Here is a 20,125-nt window from a genome sequence, read left to right on the forward strand (position 1 = left end):
TATATATATATCTGTCTAATATATATATATCTCTACTACATATATCTCTCTACTATATCTCTCTCATATATATCTCCACTGTGTATATATCTCTCTCCACTATATATATCTCCACTATATATGTCTCCACATATATATATCTCCACTATATCTCTCTCTCCACTATATATATATCGCCACTATATATATCAGCATATATATCCACTATATGTGTGTGTGTGTGTGTGTGTGTGTGTGTATATATATATCTCCACTATATACACACACATATATCCACTATATATGTATCCACTATATATATCCACCACATATATACACCCATTATATACATATATCTCCATTATATACATATATATCTCCACTATATACATATATATCTATCTCCACTATATATCTCCACTATATTTATCCACTCTATCTATCTATATATATCTATCTCTCTATCTCTATCTAATTAGCTGGATTCAGATCTTTTGTTCATGGGGTTGCTATGAGTCGTACTCAACTCAACAGCACCTAATGACAACGTAACATGTTAACTATATACTCTGCCAAAGTTTTTGGAAGCTTTAAAGCTCTAGTTAATGTTACTGTCATAAATCATACACAAAATCAGGACTTGAGTAAAAATCAGGTTACAGGAATGTATACTTCATTATATTTGAGGGAAAACATATGGAAAATAAACACAATGTAGTATTAGAACTCAAAAGTCTCTTTAAAAATATTATTGTTATGTACTGTTGGATCAGCACTGACACATAGCTGACCCTCCAGTAGGTTTTCAGGAACAATAAATCACAGGGAAGACTGAAGATCTTCCTTCTGTGGAGCAGCTGGTGCATTCAAACCACGTGCCTTTGGGTTGGCAGTGCAACTTCTTGGTACTAAGTAATCAGAGTTCCTTTAAACAAATATAGAAAATGATAATTTAAGAATTCAAAAGAAAAGAAAAAAAAGAATTCCAAAGACAGGTACATTTTAACATAAACCACTTACTCTCCTACTGTTTAATACATATTTCTGCTAGGAAGACCACTGTTCCAGACATACTTGTTTCAATTATTTGGTAGGATGGACTCCATGTTTGAATCTTCTGACTCCATGGTAGAATGTTGGACAATCTCCTCCACTGCAACTTACAGCTTCTGAAATCTCAGTCAGTACAGAGTGGGTCATGAGTAGGCTCCGATTCGATGGCACATAACACCACATTAAAAACAGTTAAACTGGGACTTCAGAGCACTGATACAAGATGTTTTCAGTTTGTTCTCTGGGGGAATTTTATTTGCATCTATGTTTTTAGCTGTCTGTGATAACTTGTTAAATATTAAAAAGATATTTTGCTTCTATTGGAACATTTGTATACTCGCAACTATATTTCTGTAAACAGCTGCAGTCAAAAATAAAACATTGAAAGTTTAAAAAAAAAAAAAAAACAGTTAAACTGCTGAGAAGTTGATAGCGAGGAGAAATTACCAAGAGTTTAGTTCTTCCCCTTTCTCTTTCAAGGACTCAATTTCCAAAATAAGCAGTCTTTATAAGCTCTTTTTAGACTGTAATTTGCTTTTTCATGGCTGCAATATATTTACCATTTCCTGCTTATAACAATAACTTGAGATTTGGCTCAGCACTTCTCCAATCCCATTTGCAATCGTCTTTAGCAAGGCCTTTTTCAAACTCAATTCTTCACAGATGAAGAACAGAAATGATAAGACATATCCAGTCAGGTCAATTTGTTGAGTGGAGAGCTGAGATGAGGACTGCTTCATGTAAGCCACTGCTCTTCATACATCTAAGTGTTTTCTTCAAAGATATTTCTCAGGCATGGTTACCAAAACTTCAGAAATTATGGCACTGTCTCTTGGTGAATGGTCTATAGGGAATTGCATTATTAACCTACAGGCTGTGCCTCTCCAGCAGTTCAAATCCACCAGCAGCTCTGTGAAAGAAAGATGGGGAATCCTTTTCCACGTAATACACAGCTTTGGAAAATCTGCTGGATGGTCAACATGAGTTGGTTCTGACTTGATTGCTACGAGTTTTTATGAGCCTCAACCTGTTAAGGAAGTCAAATTCCTTTACCAATTGAACTATTTAGCTATTTAACTTTTCCATAGTCTTGTATTAAAATTATTTAAGTACCCAGATGGATTATTTTCCTTCTATTATTTATTTTGCTTCTGTATTATGCAGACTTGCTTTCATATCCATGGACCCACAACAGCTACTCTGACTATCTATGTTGTGGCCTGATCCGCTCTGAAACTTGAGGCATCTGCATTTCCTTCTGATTCTTGTTGACCTCATTTTCATTCATGAAAACGGTCCTCTCCTTTCCCCCCACTGAATCAACCCATAATGCTTTATGAACTTGATTTAATGTCACATCACAATTATTCCTATGTTTTTTACTCCTTCCTTTCACCTTCCATGCATGTTTATACTAAGATGAAAATAAAGTCCTTATAGATTCTATAAAAAATTGAGTACTCATGTATTCATCAATTTCCATGTCTTATCTCATTTGATGCTCACAAAAATCTTTAACAAAAATTATTAATCTTAGTTAAGAGATGAAACCTTTGAGATTAAATGAATTGCCTGAAGTAAAAAATGTTGGAAGGGGCAGGCAAACTGTCAAACAGAAGTCTCCTGATTTCTCACAGAGCATGAGCCACCTATAATTGAACCCTTATCTCTATATCCCTAACAAAATCACTTTTACTAACTAGTGCCTAATTTTAAAACATTACACTTATTTCAGTGACTATACAAAATAACATAATTAAACATTTATTTCTATAAAATACAAAAACTTTTTTTGTGTAATATATATAGTAAATTATTTTCTTTTACTTCCAAAGCCCTCAAAATTTGCACTCTTGCAAATATTTTTTTTACTTGAAGCTTACACCTTATTGTTCTCTTATCTTCTTACATTCAATCTCTCGAGCTTTTCTTTCTCCATCTCAAAATCGGCATATTCAATTTATACATTCACTTGTTCCTGAGGGAGCTCTGGTGGCTTAGTAGTAAGAAATAGGCAGCCAACCTTAAGGTACACGGTTTGAATCCACTAGCTGACCCGCGGGAGAAAGATAGGCAGTCTCCTCCTGTGCAATTTACTGCCTCTGAAAATCTGCTGGAGCTTCAGCTATGGGTTGGTTCTGAGTCGATGGTCAGAAAAACAAAGCAACAACCCGTGTTTCATGTTCTTCACTCTAGCCACCTAGAACTCTGGCTAGCTTGAAAAAGAAAAAAAATATTTTCATTTCAAGCAAATCTATTTTAAAGGAATATGATGTTCTATAGTACTTTTTCATAGTTTTTGGTGGAAAGATAGTATCATTACCTAAACAGAACACAAAACACGTTGGCACAGAACAAATATGGAAAACAGTGACAAACTGGTAAAACACCAACATAAAGAACTCACACTGAATCCACAAGTTTCTTCACTAGAGCAATTATATTCTTTCTTTTTGGTTTTGCCTCCTGTTTCTCACTCTTTTGTTCCACTTTTGCATATGCGGCCTCTGGTGAATAAGAGTGTATGGGAATTTCTTCCTTCCCTACAATGAATCTAAAGAAAAAAACACAATGTGAGGCATTAGCCACCATTAGGGAGGAAAAAAATCACTTATAGACAAATACATTCTGGAGAAAAATCACCACTTGAAGTATTTTTTTAGAACATATATAAAATTGAATTATCCTGTGAAGAAAAACAAATAGGCTTTCAGAAATCTGAATAGTTAAAAAATATGAACAGTCATCTGTTTAACAATATGATAATTTTAAAATTTATTAATCAAGCAAAATATCACTCACTCACTCACTGCTGTTGAGTCAGAACTGACTCACAGCTGACCTTCCAGTGGGTTTTCAAGGCTACAAACTGATGAGTCGAGACTGCTCTATTTTTTTCCCTTGGAGAAGCTGGTGGATTTGAACTGCCTGCCTTTGAGTTGTACAGCACTTTTATGAAAAGAAAGTTTAGGCTACCACTTTATTGATATATTTCATATTTAGACTTCTTCAAATAAAAAAAAGTCGATTACTAGCTTGGGTTGGTTGGGTTTTTTTGCTTATAATTACATTTGAATGAGTTTCCCCCCCCCACTAAGTTTTACTTATAACTACAAATGAATTAATTTCTCCTTCCCCCCACCCCACTAATTTTACACTGTGTGCTGTTTTGAATTCTAACACAGCTACAGTGAATAATATCATGTATTCAGACACAGAAAAATGGGAGAATTTAAAAACAAAGAACTGGAGGACAGTTATGGTTACATGTATCCATAGATAATGTCATGAGAAAACTCATAACCCTAGTATCACTCCACTCTACCAACTTCTCTTAGGGGAAAAAAAAACCCAAACAAAACAAAAACAAAACAACATTTATCTAGGACAAGACACCAGTCCTTTTCATCAAAGCACAACTATATTTTTCCACGTCTACTTTTCTAAAGACGAAACAAAGAAAACATTACTACCTTTAGTTATTACTCGAGTAGTACCTTTACTGATTTCACTTTTCACTGTAGAAAAGTGAAAAGAGTAACTTTTCTTTTTTAACTCATAAAAAATAACTCACCTTTCCTAAGGAAATTCTACTTTTTGAGCTTTGAGGAAACATAAAATACAAATAAATAACATCACATACTGGACCATAGGATTTGTGGCAAGTGTAATATGAAAATTTTGACAGTGGAAAGAAAGAAAAAAGCTGTTAACATGAACAACTGCAAGTGAATCTGGTTTCAAAAATGCACAGCCTGCCAAGTTTAAGAGAGTCTGTAATGGGATTCTTTGTCACCACATGGCAGCTGGGCATTTTTTCAGTTCATAATTTGTTTCGTGATTTAGGATGTGCATGGAAAGGTTAAGAACTTTATATGTAATAAGGATAAAACTATGAATTTTTAAAAAAATAACTACCATCAAAAACCTCTCATTGTCATTGAGGATCCAGTCAGCGCTGACCCTCCTTGGGTCTCTGGAAGCTGGAAATTACACCACAAACTGTACAGGTTCCTCCTATGGATCGGCTGGTGGATTTGAGCTGGCGGAAAAGTGCCACCTTGTGATCAGTGCAATATTCTTGAAATCTGCCATCAGTTACCAGCCTTCAAATTGATTCTAGCGCATGGCAATCTCCTTCTGTACTGAGTAAACTACTCCAGAGTTTTCAAGACTGTCGTCTTTCAGAGGCAAATACTCAACTCGGTCTTCCCAGGCATCATTGAGTCGTTTCCAAGTACCCATTTCGGCTAGTTGTTAACTATTTGCTCTTCCTAGGAAATTTTTACTAGTTTATACCCTCTGCCTTGATTGATTCCTACTTATACTCTACAGAATAGGGTAGAAGCCAGAACTGATACTAAAGATTCAGTTCTCCACAGTCAAGTTATACGTGCACACGCACACACCCACACCCATACATACACACACACACACACACATATACATATGCATACTTCTATGTTTGAAGCTATGGTGAACAAGGCTTGGTGCACCTCTCATAAAGATTGATAGCTTAGAAACATGATGGAGGGTCACTAGGGGTCTGAAATGACTTGATGCAGTGTTTTGGTCAAAGGAAGATGTAAAATATAAATACATGACAATAAATAACAATCTTCTTTCTCGAACAACAAGAGTGCTAGCTAGAATGATACACATTTTTGCTATAAATCAGAGAAAAATTTAAATGCAAGTAGCATAGTCTAGAACAATCTTTTATCACAAGTGGACTTAAAGTAGAGAAAAAACACTGAATTTTTCAAGGATTCTGAGACTGTAAGAAGGGACACAGAATAAAAGGTGAAGCCTTTCTTTCCCCTGGGGAAAATAATTTTTTTGTAACAAACTTTCAAGTAAGACTTAAAATCTTTATAGACAATATTAATCACAATAGCAAAGTTACTTTCTAATTATATGATATTGTGATGAAAATAGCGTATTATTTTAATGTTTTATGAGCTAGAAATGTGTTGCTTAGTATAGAATTTCCACAACCAGAAAAACTCAGAATCAAATTTTGAACTCAATCTGCTCTCTTCTAAGACAGTTTCTTTGCATGCCACCTGATTATCTGTTAATCGCACCTCCTTTCAGGTATTCAGCAGCTGATACTTTACTGGAATGGAGGTGCAGAGAGGTAGAGAAAGAGGGAAACTATCACTCTTTTTTCTCCATTACAAGTCTCAACTTTATCTCTTGCTTTTTAATCCTTCCTTTATCACCCTGTCTTCATTATCTTATCTTTTTACTTTCTGGCTTTTTTCTTTGTTCAGTGCCCTAAATACTGAGGACAGACTAATCTTTGTGAAACTATCAACCATTCTGACAAAAACATATCTTTTACTCTGCTAAAAAACCCAACTGCCTGTCTTATCAAATCCTGGTTTTGCTGTTTTGTGGGTTTTTTTACTGTTAGCTAGCCTTATGCTATCAAAGAAAATATTTTTCTGGAGTTGATTTTATAATTTTTACCTTACATTTCACATTTAGAATACTTACATTTTTTTGCTAATATTATTCACTTCACACTCAAAATATTCTTCCTTTTCTCTGATACTTACCTAACCTGTCTTTCAAGCATAGTTTAAGGCTCTCCATCCATAAGGATACCAATAGCCAACACTTCTTAAGCACTTCCTGTTTTCCAGGCACTGCTATAAATACTTGTCATATATTAACTCATTTGATCCCCAAAACAATTTTGTATAATCATACAGAAACTTGTGACCAAGAGGTAAAGGATTGTGCAGCCAAATGAAAGATAAGAAGATAAGTGCTCTCAATTTCCTAGTTGATCCTTAGGGAAAACCTGGGAAATCTCCTCCTGTGTGATTTATAACTTCTGGAAACCTAGAGTCAGTTTAGTCAGCTCTGACTTGACAGCAGTAGGTTGACAGTGCTTTATGTGTTGTGCTATGTTACTAATCAAAAGGTGAAGGGTTCAAATCCATCAGCTTCTTCTTGAGAGAAAGACAGTCTTCTCCAACAAGCATTTACAAACTCAGAAAGGCAGTGAGTTTGGCTTTTCTCGTATACTACCATAAACACTATGCTACTAATGTTCACTAATTATTTATTATATGCACTTTAGAAAATAAAAATTCCTAACATAAACTGAAAGAATGTTTGGTCTGGAGTCAGAATATGTAGCTATTTACATGAGATTTAAGTAGTCAAATATTCTAAGTTTCAGTTTCACCATGTCACATGGACTTGAAGTCAATTGTAAAAAATTGCATTTTCTAATCTATGTGAAAATGCTTCAACTATAAAATACAACAACATCAAAGTTAATATTTCTACACTAACAGAGGCTAAGAGTTAGATTATGATGTGACGAGTAAAGATTCTACCAAAGCTTATAATGAATAAAGTCTATCATCTAAGCCACATAATTAAGTACTTAATTTTTCAATAAATGTTCATGTGTCTTCACAAGCCCCTTGAAGAAAGAGTTCTTATATTTCTTCTCTAAGACTTTATAATATCAGGCACCTAGTGAGCCTTAATAAATAGTTGTTGACTGGTTTTCAAAGGTAGAATATGACAGAAGACCTTTTTATGAACTACCTACTAATGCGTGAAATACTCTTATGACTACTAAAATGACTTCTGACTTAACAATTGAGTCAATAAATATTAGCTTTATTTACACACCTTACTTGTGAAAAAGAAAACGTACAAATGCTCTCTCAGCAGAAGGGTAAATGAAATAGATATCTTACATACCTCAGTGCAGAGAACGTAAATCCTTTCAAACCATCTTTGCACCTGAAATAAAAATAAAACAACACATCTTAGGATATAAAGTAGTACACTAAGTTGTTACAAAATGTAAGAAATTTTTTTTTTAAAGACAAAACTCTTAGGACAATGATCTGAGCATTACAAGTGGTCAAACAAGCAAAAAGACCTTTAAAGCAAGCCATCAAGCACAAAATGATTAAAATGATAATGATTTGCTTTTGTCAAATTAACATAACTTAGGGCTCAACTGGTAGATCTGAAGGCTGAAGAGCGAATTAAGTAAATCTTCTGAGGGCTCCAAGGGGACTTAAAATGAGGGCTGGGAGTGGAGCACTCTTCATTCTTCCCAACCCCTGGGGGAGCAATTTGCCGAGAACAGAAAGGCCACATACACCTGCTGGGTATTATATATAGGTCAATTCAAGGTCCTGACTTCTCTCTACTTATTAATTCAGTGTCTGCAAAGTAATGTAGAGTTGGCAGCCACAAAAAGGCTCTGAGTCTAGGTCATCAGTTTTAACTTCTGATTAAGCCCAATCAGAACAGACACTATAATCCAGGCTCCGTTTTCTTCTAATCACTTTCTATGCATTTCTCTGGTGAAGGGGGAGGGAGGAGAGAGCACACAGAAAGAAGGGATTTCAAATATTTTTTATTAAGTGTTTACTATTACCGGGCACTGGTTTGCGTATTTAATTATATCACAAATTTAAGAATGGGTCTAGTGTTTCCCTAATGTTTAGTTAGTGATGTGATGCTTCTCTACTGGTGCTTGAGGCTCAGAAGATCATATGATAAATAGGAGTTACACTCCCCACAGAGGGAAAAGAAACACCCCAAAACAGCAATCAGAAAAGTTTTTCTGACTCAGAATTCAAGTTTTTTCTCTTCTATCCCTTACCAAAACGGTAAAGTCTTTTTACTCAAACTATATGGTAATTAAGAAGAAAAGATTCTCAATTCTGTTTAAAATATTTAAACAAGATCTTGAACTGTTGCATTACTATACTGGTTTTGTTTTGTCCTAATGCTGCTGCATCTTAACCTGCTTTGCACGTATCTGTGACGATGATGATGATGATGTAAACAATCAGTTGTGTTGTTGTTGTTTACCAACGGGTCAGAACCGACCCACAGCTGACCCTCTGGCGGGTTTTCAGAGGCAGTTAATAGGGAAGAGATTGCCCATCCTTATCAGGTAGAGTGGCTGCTGACCTCGAACCACAGGATCGGGATTGCAGCAAAGCTTCTTACCACTAGGCCACCAGAGCTCCCTAAACACTTTATAAAAAAAGGGTTGGGGGGGATTGTATACCAATGAAGGAATTTTTCTTTTACTTTTCAAAGAGCGAACTGGGGGGAAGGGGTGGGCAGGGAGAAAAGTGCAATGAATGAATGGAAATCCAAAATCTCTATAAATGTTCATTAAAATTAATAAAATAAAATAAAAAATTTAAAACAAGGGTCTCGTTATTGGTATCAAATCCCTTGGAGAAATCTACAAATACCGGTGATACAATAATGTTCTGATTCGTGTTAATATTCAAAGAAACTTCAACTCTTTGCCCTTGATTTAGTTCCAAATCACAGCAACCCTCCATCAGGTTTCAAGGCTGTAAATCCCAAGGGGAGGAAAATGGTCATCCTTCGACTGTGCAGCTGCTGGCAGCCTTTCTGCTGGCAGTGCTACCCCCTACGATGTAAGTCCGCAGAACTCCATAAGCCAACATAACTGCTGTAGTCAGGTAACATCAAGTTGATTACAACTCACACTAACCCTGTGAACAACAATTCAGAACCATGCCCTACTCTGTGGCATCTTCACGATTTCCAATATACTCAAGCCTATTGTGACAGTCACTGCAAAGTCATCTCTTGGACGGTCTTCTGCTCTTGTGTTGACCCTCTATCTTTCTCAGCATGATGTTCTTTCCAAACTTCTGACCCCTCCTGACAATATGCCCTAAATATGTGTAATGAAGTTTCACCATTTTTGCCTCTAAGTAGCACCCTAGTTATATATCCTCTAAGACAGATTTGCTTTTCCCATAGGAAGTCCAAGGTATAGTCAGTACTTTTAGCCAATACTATCAATTCTACATTGATTTTCCTTACTCGTGGTTCAACTTTCAGATGTACATGAAGCAAAAAAGGAAAAAATATCACAACTTGAATCAGGTGCACCTTAAGTCTTTAAACTGTCATCCTTGCTCTTCAACACTTTAAAAAGGTTCCTGAAAGCAGATTTCCCCAACGTCTCCTGCATTCTTGACTAGGTTTTTATTATGGATCCAAATAAAATGAAATCTTTGATAACAAAAATCTTCATCTATTATGATGCTCCCTTTTTGGTAGAGCAGTGAGAGTTTCTGATTTCTTGATGTTGATGTAATCCACACTGAAGAATGTAATCTTTGATCTTTTTCAGTAAGTGTTAACATTAGACACTGGACATTCTTAGATAAAAAGTACCATCTCAAATCTTGTTAGGTAATTATTTCAGTTAGTGTTTTGTGTGAAAGGTAACAAGGGAAATGCAAAAACAGAAGAAATAGATCTCACCACTTTAAAAGATATACAGTTTCAATGGACGGGGTATAGCATTTCAGAAAAATAATTTCAAGCTTAATTACACCATGATCTATTTTGTGGTCATATAACAATGACAAATTTGGCCACAAAACTTAGCCAACAAACTGCACAACTAACTACCACACATAGAGTGAGTATAAACATGGGAAAATGGATATTTTACACTCAAAATGTGCATGGAAAACTTAAAGCATTAAAATTCTCTAAATTTACATCTTTCCACCTGAATAAAGTGCTTACCAGTAATTTAAAACCTATAATTTCTAGATAAGGGGTGGTTTGAGGCTAGAAAAACAAAGCTATAGATTAATTAAAAGATTATGTTTATCTGAGAACAAATTTGACTTTGGTATGTTATTGTTACAAGATAGTTATTGATCTTTGTGTAATGCTAGATAAGAGATTGCGACAAATTGGTCTAGTTAGGATTACATATTAGTGACCTTAAACAATAAACCTAATTGCAGACCAAAACATCAAAAGATAGCTTTCAAATATACAACAGGCACATACAAATGAATTTGCGACTTCATTATGATGAAAGTTTGCTTCTTTCGGAAAAGCCCTGTGGGAAGCACTTCATATTGATAAAGTCTTAGCACAGATTGAAAAGAGGCTATTCTTCTCACCATTCATGTGTATCAGGTCTGCTAATGTAATAGAGACTTAGATGGCTGTGTCAAAAGAACAAAAAAGTAATGGTACTCAAAGAAAGGATCTTAAAAATGGTAAGATGGCCTCTCATTTTGACAAAAGTAGTATCTGGACATTAATCAGCTACGAGCAATTTATTTTAAATGAAAAACCTAGAAATATCAGGATTTAAGCATAGCAAGTATCACAACAAGGTAGGTGACTATGCTATCGATTTCATTATTACAATGTAAATCAAGTCTCACTTTCCATTTATGTATTAAGGCTTACTGATTAATTCTGCAATTTCCCCCCTAGTTCTGCACATATTAAGAATGAGAGCCAACTATGTGTAAAGTGAAGAACAGGTTCCAAGGCTGCGACAGTGATGTAAGCTCCACTCTCATACAGCTGATGCTCTAGGTGAGGGAGAGACAAAAAGTCACTATGTCCTATGATGAAGACTTCCGTGGCCAAAACCCCCAGAAGGATAAGGGGAGAAAGTGATAGAGCTGGAACTTGGTTTTATATGATATTGTGATCAAGAGGGACACCTTTCAAAAGGCAACACTGGTAATTTGATCAGAAACTTCAATACAGTGAGAGAACAGTAGCACATGAGTTAGAAGGAATATCAAGTACAAAGTCCCAAATGAGACGTCTGTATCGCATATAAGGCGAATAGCAAGTAAATCCCTATAATGGAACTGAATAGGGAAGGGAGGCAGTGGAAGGAAATGAGGTCAAAGGAATGGGCCAGTGAAAGGAAACCATCTAGCAATTCACATAGGGCTTTGTAAGCATGATAAAGGCTTGAGAAGGTTCTCAGCAGAGAAGTAACAAAGCTTGTCATTAATTTAAAGAGTCACTTTTGCTATAAGCGACTACAACGGAAGGCAAGTTTAGAAGCAAGATGACAAATTCAAGAAAGGGAAGATGACAATGACTTGACAAGAACATAGTAGCAAAGATGGAGGAAAACATAGTCAGATTCTGAGTGTACTTCAAAAGGAGAACCAGTAGATTTTCTTGATGGATTGAATAAGGAGACAAATTTCGGACACTTTGTGTTGGACCAAGAGGAAAGACAGAAAGGCATTTTACTAAAATGATAAAGACTATGAGAAGAACAAGTTCAAGGACAAAATCTTAAGTTTGATTTTGGAAATGTTATGGTGAAATATTTGTTTAGCTAACAAAATGCTGTGTATTTGATTCTTTTTGGTTTGGCTGTTTGTTTGTTTTTGTTAAAGAGCAAGCATCTACCTATAAAGATCTGGTATACTAAGAAGACGCCTAACTGACTTTTGTTCATGTTTTATTTTTCTCATTGCTGTCAAGTCAGAAGCAACTTGTAGCTGACCCTCCAGCAGGTGTTCAGGCTCAAAGTCATTCGGAAACAGATTACTCATCTTTCTCCCTTGCAGCAGATCGTGGATGTCAGCCATCTGCCTTAGAGTTGACAGTGCAACTATTGACCTACAAGGCCAGAAATCCTTTATTCAATAAGCCTAGGTAGAGAAACTATGCAAGGATTGAGAAGATTTTATTTCTCTGAACATTATAATTTGCAAAAACTCTCCATACAGAAAAAAACCAAAACTCTACTTTTCCTACTACAAAAAATATTTCTCTTTAAAAAGTCACTTTCTTCTTTAAATTTTGCAAAAAGATAATTCATTTTCCACATAAATGATTTCCCTATTAAATTTAGTTGATGCAACATAACTAAACCTCATTCAATAACTACTTAGTGAATCCTATATTTGCAATGTTCTAAAGTGTGATGAGCCCCGACACTATAATCTAATGTGTTGGGCTCCTTAACAAAAGGCTGAGTGCTGTAATACACCAGTAGCTCCAGAGAAGAAATACAAATAGTATCCTTGGTAAATATTTATAGCCACTGGGGGGGCCACTATGAGTCAGACTTGATGGCAGTGGGCTTAGCTAAGCAGTAAGGTGCTAATGCATAACAGTGAACAGAGGCATGTGGCACAAGGAGAAAAAAAGAATTTTTAGCATTACATCACATAACTCAGCAGATACACCACTCTTTACAGAGGTTCGGGAGAATGAATGAACTGATTCATTTGTCGTACAAAAAACAAACAAAACAAAAACCAACCCTACTGCCATCAAGCTGACTCAAATCTCTACAACTCTTTATCTTTCTGATGGAGTGACTGGTGGATTCAAACTGCTGACCTTCAACACAACAGCCCAACATGTTATAAACCATACTACTGTTGCTGTTATTAGGTGCTGTCGAGTTGAGGATACCTCACAGTGAGCCTATGAACAACATCCTGAATTCTGTCCCATCCTCTCCATCTTCATAATCCCTTAAATGACTGAGCCTGTTGCTACGGTAACTTTATCAACCCATCTCAGTTGGGGGTCTTCCTCTCCCACCTTTTCAAGCATAATGTCCTTTTCCAAGAAACAGACTCTCTTAGCCATATGTTCAAAGCATGAGAGATAAAGCTTTGCCATCCTTGTATCCAAGGAATATTCTGGCTACACTTTGTCTGAGACTTGTTAAGTCTTTGGGCAGTTCATAGGATATTTGGTTCTCTTCTCCAACACAACACTGTCATCTTTATTCATTGTCCAGCTCTCAGAGGCATAGAACATGATTTAAAAAAAAAACAAAAACAAAAAACCCATGCTCTAAATTAGGTGTACCTTAGTCTTCAAACTGACATCATTGCTCTTTAGTGTTTTGGCAAGGTTCCTGACAACAAACTTGCTCAGAGTAATTTGTCTGCTGATCTCCTAACTGCTGGTACCAAGGGTGTTGATTGTGGATTCAGGTAAGATGAATATTGGCAGTTTGAATCCTTTCTCCATCTATCATGTTGTTGTCTACTGGTAAGAGCCTTTGTTTTCTTGATGTTTAGATGTAGTCCATATTGAAGGCTCTTGTCTTTGATCTGCAGCAAGCATTTCAAGTCCTCACTTTCAGCAAGCCAGGTTGTATCACTGCAGGCTGTTGATGAGTCCAGAGGCCACATTCTTCTTCATAGAGTCCACCATGGCTTTATAAAGTTCAAACTATGGAGCTCAAACTACATCATTAGTGCTCTTTTGATTACATATATAAACATATAAATAGGCTTAGAGTTAGTGTTATTATTGTATAATTACTCTTGGTCAAATGTCAAAGCGATCAACAACTACTAAAAGAAATTTCAATTAAAAGTCTGACTTAGTATAAGAAAATAATTCAGCCCACAAAAGTTTTCCATTCATTTAATTTTCAAGAAATTACTTCCATTAGATGTCATCTTTATTACTTTTTTTTACCAGCAGATGTCGCTAGTAAACTGGTTTTGGAAGCATTTGTGGCCTTATTTTGACTTACATGCCAAACTCTGTATTGCATGTTTTCCTTTTATTGCACTTATAAGGAGGGAGTAAAAAAATGTTGCTGATTTTTAACTGTATTAAGTCCCCTCAGGAAATATAATGATATTATATTTTTAATATCACACAAGTTATTATAATCCATCATTACATAGTTAACATTGAAGAACATTCTCAATTGATAGAAGCATTTAAAACTCAACATAAATGTGCTGAATCATCATATATTCTCTAACGAAATTAAAAGAATGAGGAAAAAATGAGTTTGATTTAGTATTTTTATTGTCCAGTTTGTTCTCAGAAGCTCGTGGCCTAGTGGCAAGAAGTTGTGCTGCAACCCCGAAGTCATGCGGTTCGAGGCCACCAGCTGCTGCTCCACAGGAGAAAGATGGGCACTCTCCTCCCGTGCAATTAACTGAGTCTGAAAACCCACCAGGAAGGACCGCTATGTGTCGGTTCTGACTTTACAGTACTCAACACCAACTTTGTTTGCACTCATCTGGCAAAATACAATGGAAGAAAATAATGCACTCATTTGACACCTTTCTTCGGAAGCACTGCATGGTGCAACGGGGAGAAACTTGATGTAAACAAGAACACAGATACTAGTCATTTCCTATCAATCTGGAGCAAATCATTAAACACTCTCAATTTTAGGGAAGAATATTTTGTTTCCCAAGCTTGTATTACATCTTCAAAATAATTTTCCACTGAATTCCCTTAAATAGTATATTCACCTAGTGCACTAAATATACTTACTGACTCTGATATGATGTTTAAAGCGCAACTTATTTCAAACAGAATGGAACACTTGTGCTTGGCTTTCTCCTAAAGAACCAAGGAAAGTTGCTCAATCGGGTGGCAGTGAGGGTAATCGAGTGTGACTATAAGCCTTCAGACGATTATTGTGTTCTTTCTCTCTTGTGTGTCCTAAATGTAAATTGGAAACATTTGGACTCAAATTTATAGTAACAACTCCAAAAGATTTCAATTTCTCCTTCAACTTGGAAAAAAGCTGGAACTGTTTTTGCTTTAGAATCTAAACTAAGGAAGGTCATGCATCAAACTGCCTTCAGTTGCTGAAGAACTTAAAAGCACCGTCAGACTGTTTCTGTTCATTAGGATGAGTTTTCCTCACAAAATGAGTGGGTAATAGCAATATTACTAAACTCTAGAATAATCGTGAAAGAGTACATTGTGAGCCCTGAGGACCTAAGCTGAAAGACTTGTGTGCAGTCTCCACATAATGAACAAGTCATCAACTTGACAAATTAATTACAAGGCAAACAACTAAGAAAGAAATATGATCAACATATTTTACGTAAATGAAAAAACAAAAAAATTAGCAAATGTCTTAAACTCACTGCTATGGACCAAAACAATTCTTATTTACAATGAACAACATTAAAACTACAGACCAAATCAATCTATTTTTAAAAAGTCACAAGACTGGCAATTTTCATTTTCTTCTATCCTGTAATGCTTGTGAAAAATAAAATCAAAACAAATGTTTTCAATTTAATAGTTGGATCAATGTGAATTTATTTTCAAATGAATGTTGGTATCTATGTCATTAATACAATACGGAAATTGGTTTTCATCTTGCACAAAATGAACAATTTTTGGTAACAGCAGGCTGTTGTTTTTCAAAAATGTATGCTTATTTAATACCACGTCTAAAACATCTATATCTGGGAAATACCACAAAAGTAGTATTTAAAAACTTTTTGGAATACTTCTTCAGACATCTTCACATAGCTGAAGATTATTAACTCCCAGAGAAAAGATCCTATAGAGAAGGAATCTTAACCAAGTTGCCTGAATGAAGGCAGAAAACAATGGTCTTCCCAACTGTATTATTTAAAAAATTTATAGAGAAAGATTTAAAGGAATCAGTTTCCAGTGTCCACTCCACATGTCCGTTGACTTAAGTATGAGCTCCCTACGAACACGCTTTGGTCAAGACTCTAAGCTAGCTGCTCCTTTCCACTTCCCATTAGTGTCAGAAACTCTGGACAATCACTGTTAGCTACTTAATAGTAGAAATCAATACTAAGAGTAGGATAGAACTGAAGCCGCACTGACAAAAATCACATACGAAGCAAGGAATTAATAGTTTGGAGAAATATTCTTAAGATTGCCTCTCCCTCATCTGTTAGTTGCAAACTGCATTAACTGGTACTGTTAGAAATACTTCCTACTTTCCCACAACTTTAATTTTGGCTATTCCTGGTCTTTAACATGCAATGCCTTCTTTAACTATTCTCCCTTTACACAAAAACTTTTACTGAGCCCATCAGAATGGCAATTTCTCACCCAGTTAGATTTTACTATTTCCTTCTCCAACTCCCCTTTGATGTGGTGTTTTTTGGGTGGGGGTGGGGGGTGTGTGTGCACGCGCGTGCGCACCTCTTGCTGGACTATGGTCAATGTAATAGTAATTTCTATACTGATCTAATTTAGGGTTTGTGTTGGGGTTGCCGTTCATGCACATGTAGCACATGGTTGGGTGTGTGTCCCAGAAATCAAAGGGCTTTATGAAATTGACTTTTTTAATAATGACGTTTATTCAGATTCTCTTACTTTGTTTTTATAGCACTTGTTGAGTAACTTAGTCTCTAAGAAAATAAAAAGCTGGCTGCACTAGTCAGCAAATGCCATGCCAGCAGTTTCCAAAGGCTGAGGAGGGGGGCCCTGGACTCACGATACCAGCACCAAGTGAGAACAAGTTAGAAATGCACATTCTTATTTGGCTGCACCCTAGACCTACTGAATTCAAATACACTAAGGGAGCCTAACAAATCTTCCAAGTGATTCCCATACACGCTGAAGTTTGAGGCCCATCAGTCCGGGTGATGCTGCAAATAGTAAAAGCTAAGTGGTTTAGATGCCCACATTACATGTCAAACAGTGGTTTGTTACAATGCAGAAACATGAATCTTCAGTTAAGGCATTACCATGATGTAGAAGCATCTATCTGGAACTGCTGTCAGAGCAGGGATGGGGTGGGGAGATATTTCTGTTCTGACTCAAAGTTTCTTCTCAAAAGTGATCATAAATCATTTCCACTCATATTTCATTACCCAAAGCAAGTCACACGGCCAGGAATAATAGGTCAGGGAAGTATAATGCCTCCCCCAGGGAAGAGCAGTAAATATTTCTGAACAATAACATCATCTGCTATATAGGCCAAGCAGATAATTGCTGAAGACCATGTGGATTTATTTGTAATAGTGAAGGCAATTTAAGGCACAATTCCATTTTTTTCCTCCTTGCAAAGTAAAGAATTTGGCTTTTGCCCTCAGCTTCTGGGCTCTTATGTTATGCCTCACAGGAATGTCTTTGTCTGCCCAGGGGTCGTACTGGATAATCTAACAATGTGATTGAGGGCAGGGGCTGGCCACCAGGGTTTAATCTTAATGTGCAGGCTAGCCAGGAAGACCAACAATGTGATGTGGAGTGGGGGTCTGGGGTTATATGCTATCAGGTGACCAGGAAACTGAGTTCAGCCATGTAGGCAGTCAAATCAATCATACATACATGATTGTGTTATAAAGTCTGAACTGATTATTAGCCAATCATCCTCAGGGTTTTCAGAGGCTATTAAAAAAAAAAATCACATGAGAGGAGACTGCCCACAACTCCCACTGAGCAGCTGGTGAACTCGAACAACCTTCCTTTGGGTTGGCAGCACAACTCCTTACCACAAAGTCACCAAAGTTCCATTCATATATACTTAATAGAACCCAAACAAACTTCTGGAAGCTCAAGTGAATTCACATTACAGGCAATATTCCATGCATAAATGATAATCACACATAAATTATGGGAGGGTAGGTAATGCATCCTGATTGTACAAAAAGGACCAAAAATGGTTCCTTTTTTGAAAATATTCTGAACTTTGTCCTACTTTTTTTTCCTTCCCTTGGCTGAATTTAATCTGTCTCCTGTCTCTAGTAAACAGTAGCCATGAGTACAAAAGCTTTCAATGAATTCTAGGATTCTTTCTAGAAAATTATGAAACCTGATGATGGTGGTAGAAAACTCCAAACTTGTGGCTGGTACCAGAAGTTAGGGTAGTCTTGAGGAATGTTCCTTCTAAACCTTGTAGTTATCAAAATTTTGTGTGCTCTTAAAATACTGCTATCAGGTACTTTCACAAGAACGTATTTTTTTTTCCAATTTAATTGAAAAACAATCTTCCTTTCTGGTCACAGAAATAAAGATATACTGCATCAATTGATATTTCACATTCATGAACATACAGAAACAAATATGTTGGTAAACAGAAAAATATACATGCACACTTTCTCTCCTTCTGACTTCTATTTTGTTCCAACATACTTGGACCATGACCATCCTGATCACCTGCTAAGCTTCCTGGTGCACAGTTTACACTTAGTAATGATTTATGAAATATATGAATGAGTGAGTGAATTACAAAAAGAATGAGAACAGGATCCCCATCACTGATGAATAAACCTACTAACAGACTACATATTCTGATCTGTACACTTAAGCCCCTAATTCCAAACTGATTGTCATTGAGTTGATTTGGACTCATACGAATTCTATGGGCTGGAGTAGAATTACCCCACAGGGTTAATGAGGCTGTAACATTTATGGAAGCTGACGGAACTATCTTCTTCCTGTGCAACAACTAACTGGTGGGTTCAAACCATGCTGTTATTATGTACCGTGAGTCGGAACCAACTCATAGCTGATCCTCCAGCAGGTTTTTAGAGGCAGTAAATTGCATGAGAGGAGGCTACCCATCCTTTTTCCCACAGAGCAACTGGTGAATTCCAAACCATGTGCCTTTGGGATTGCAGCAGTTTCTTAACACTAGGCCGCCAGAACTCCTGGTTCAAACTTTAGAGCTTTCAATTAGTAACCAAATGCTTAAATAGTGCACCAAAAAGGCTTTCCTTTTCTATATAGCTCTACTAGTTTGTATTTACTGTTGAATTTCAAAGAAGCTCTGGTGGGCTGGAGTCTAAAATGCTTGGCTGCTAATCTCAGAGTTGGTGATTCAAACCTTGGAAAAAAGATAAGGCACTCTTCCATAATGATTTTGAACCTCAAAAATCTTACATACATAGTTTTACTGTTTCATGTAGCGTTGATCAGAAATGACTTGATGGCAATGAGTTTGGGTTTTGTTGGTTAATTTTCATGTGGCAATTTAAAAAAAAAAAAAGAAAAAGTTTCCTTAAATAAAGATGAGAGAACTCCAGTTTAAGCTATACATATTTATGTCTAGGTGTAAATTCATACCAAAATGTAAGTATTAAGAAAACTGTTATGTGACTAACTCTAAGGTCATTTTACTCTGACAGTTCAAATCCATCAGTGACACCTTGGGGAAAAAATGGGTCATCTCCTCCTGTGCAATTTACAATCTCAGAAACACAATGGAGACAGCTAGGATTTAGTTCTGACTCAAGAGTAATGAGACAGAAACACTATGGAATACCACCAAATTCTAGTTTGAGTTTAATACAAATACAGCATAACAAAGGGGAAAAGACTGCAGAAATATTAGCACAGGCTTGTCTATGCCAATAGTAAGTTTGCACTGTACCATAAGGACAAAGGCCCTACCTCCAGAGAAATGACATAATCAGATCTGTGTTGAACAAAAAGATATATCTAGTATATTCACTCAATGACCTACCACTAAATCCTATTCCACTGTTTATTTTTAAAACTGTAACCTGGCTCAATAATATTTATTTAAACTTTTAAA

General features: G+C 36.2%; 1 protein-coding gene across 2 annotated transcripts in view; it reads right to left on the bottom strand.

The window, feature by feature from the left end:
- TMEM135 (transmembrane protein 135) overlaps positions 1 to 20,125 on the bottom strand; it is a 259,256-nt gene that overhangs the window by 23,993 nt on the left and 215,138 nt on the right. For both annotated transcript variants that reach the window (XM_006895253.1, XM_006895252.1), the window contains 2 exons: positions 7,765 to 7,806; positions 3,440 to 3,586 (listed from right to left, as the gene is read on the bottom strand). In XM_006895253.1, coding sequence (XP_006895315.1) covers positions 3,440 to 3,586; positions 7,765 to 7,806 — 189 coding nt within the window. The remainder of the gene's footprint in view (positions 1 to 3,439; positions 3,587 to 7,764; positions 7,807 to 20,125) is intronic.

Source organism: Elephantulus edwardii, unplaced genomic scaffold, assembly GCF_000299155.1.
Source record: "Elephantulus edwardii isolate Elephantulus edwardi_28Jun2011 unplaced genomic scaffold, EleEdw1.0 scaffold00163, whole genome shotgun sequence".
NCBI classification, from domain to species: Eukaryota; Metazoa; Chordata; class Mammalia; order Macroscelidea; family Macroscelididae; genus Elephantulus; species Elephantulus edwardii.